General features: G+C 35.6%; 1 protein-coding gene across 2 annotated transcripts in view; it reads left to right on the top strand.

Annotated features, from left to right (window-relative positions):
- METTL10 (methyltransferase like 10) overlaps window positions 1-1168 on the top strand; it is a 28311-nt gene extending 27143 nt beyond the window's left edge. For both annotated transcript variants that reach the window (XM_019502967.1, XM_019502966.1), the window contains one exon: window positions 696-1168. In XM_019502967.1, coding sequence (XP_019358512.1) covers window positions 696-793 — 98 coding nt within the window. In that variant the 3' untranslated portion in view covers window positions 794-1168. The remainder of the gene's footprint in view (window positions 1-695) is intronic.
- The last annotated feature ends 56 nt before the right edge of the window (window positions 1169-1224 follow it).

Raw genomic sequence — 1224 nt, 5'->3', positions numbered from 1 at the left:
GATTAGACAACCCAACAGTAAATGGGCTAGATTATGCCTCAGTTTCATTCTCACTATTGCTCTCCTTTTCAAGGCATGGAGGGACAATTATGCTCTCCTATATTTTTCAGTGCTGATGCAGTTTAAGAGCGAGGATTTTGTTATAACTACAAGTCTCAGAACAAGAATCTGAGAAATTATTTTGGGGAAGAGATTTATCATCATTACGTTTGAGCCTTGTCAGAACCCTCTACTTAACTGCCCGGCAGAGTTTTAAACCTTTGTACCTATTTGTAGTTACGAATTAACAAGTAACTAGACACTGATGCTGCAACCACACCCACATGTCACATGCTCAGTGAACCTCTGCACGAGTTTGAATATTTTTGTTGGTCAGATTTTGAATTTCATGCTTGAAGTTTCAAATCTAGGAGTATGGCTCTAATATAACCATTCCTCCTGGAGAACTAGAATTACTGGCAAGTTATAATCTTTTTTGCCATTAATCTACATGATCCAGCTAGCTAAGATTTTATTATCCAGAGAGGACTTTCAGCTGGATAAAGAAGCAATACAGCAAGAATATAGTTCTGTAAATTTTCAGAGTAACTAACATGCTCTGTTTCCAGATGAACTAACAGCTGTTTGCAAAGGGTTTTTCAATTTAATACATACAACTCACTTTTAATGAAATCATTTTCATTTCTGTCTGGCAGGATTTGACTTTCTGGAAGAGCTGCCAACACCCAAGTTCTGTTTTGGTGGGAAAACTGGAAACAGTGTAACATCCTTGGTTTTCCAAAGAAAAAGATGACGGCATCCATCTTTGACAAATTAGATTAGCTGAGAAAAGAAAAGTCTGAACTTTAAAGTAAATCTGACAGCAAGGAAGAAAGAAAAAAAACCACCGTATACATCTGTGTAAATAAATACTCACCAAATATACAGTTAGTGTGCACAGTAAACAGTTAACATGTTCAGTTATAATGGGACTGTAAAATATTATGGACAAGTTATGCAAAATTGTAATATTTTCAGGAGAAATTCTGCCTTTGTTATAGGCTGACGTGTTTCAATGAAAGTTGCCTGTGCACAAGCAATTTGTTTGTATTTGAACTGTAAACATTTTTTCCTGTTTAATTTTATTTTGATAACCAGCAGTTTAGAATAAACTGAAACTCTAAATCCAGTGTGAGGCAGAAACTCTTATTTCCAGGTTGTGTGATATACTAGGGAATGTGCTTT

This window comes from Gavialis gangeticus, unplaced genomic scaffold (assembly GCF_001723915.1).
Source record: "Gavialis gangeticus isolate Ggan-Ray unplaced genomic scaffold, GavGan_comp1, whole genome shotgun sequence".
In the NCBI taxonomy this organism is placed as follows: Eukaryota; Metazoa; Chordata; order Crocodylia; family Gavialidae; genus Gavialis; species Gavialis gangeticus.
Note: the sequence above shows the minus strand (reverse complement) of the source record. Positions and strands in the feature narration are given on the sequence as shown.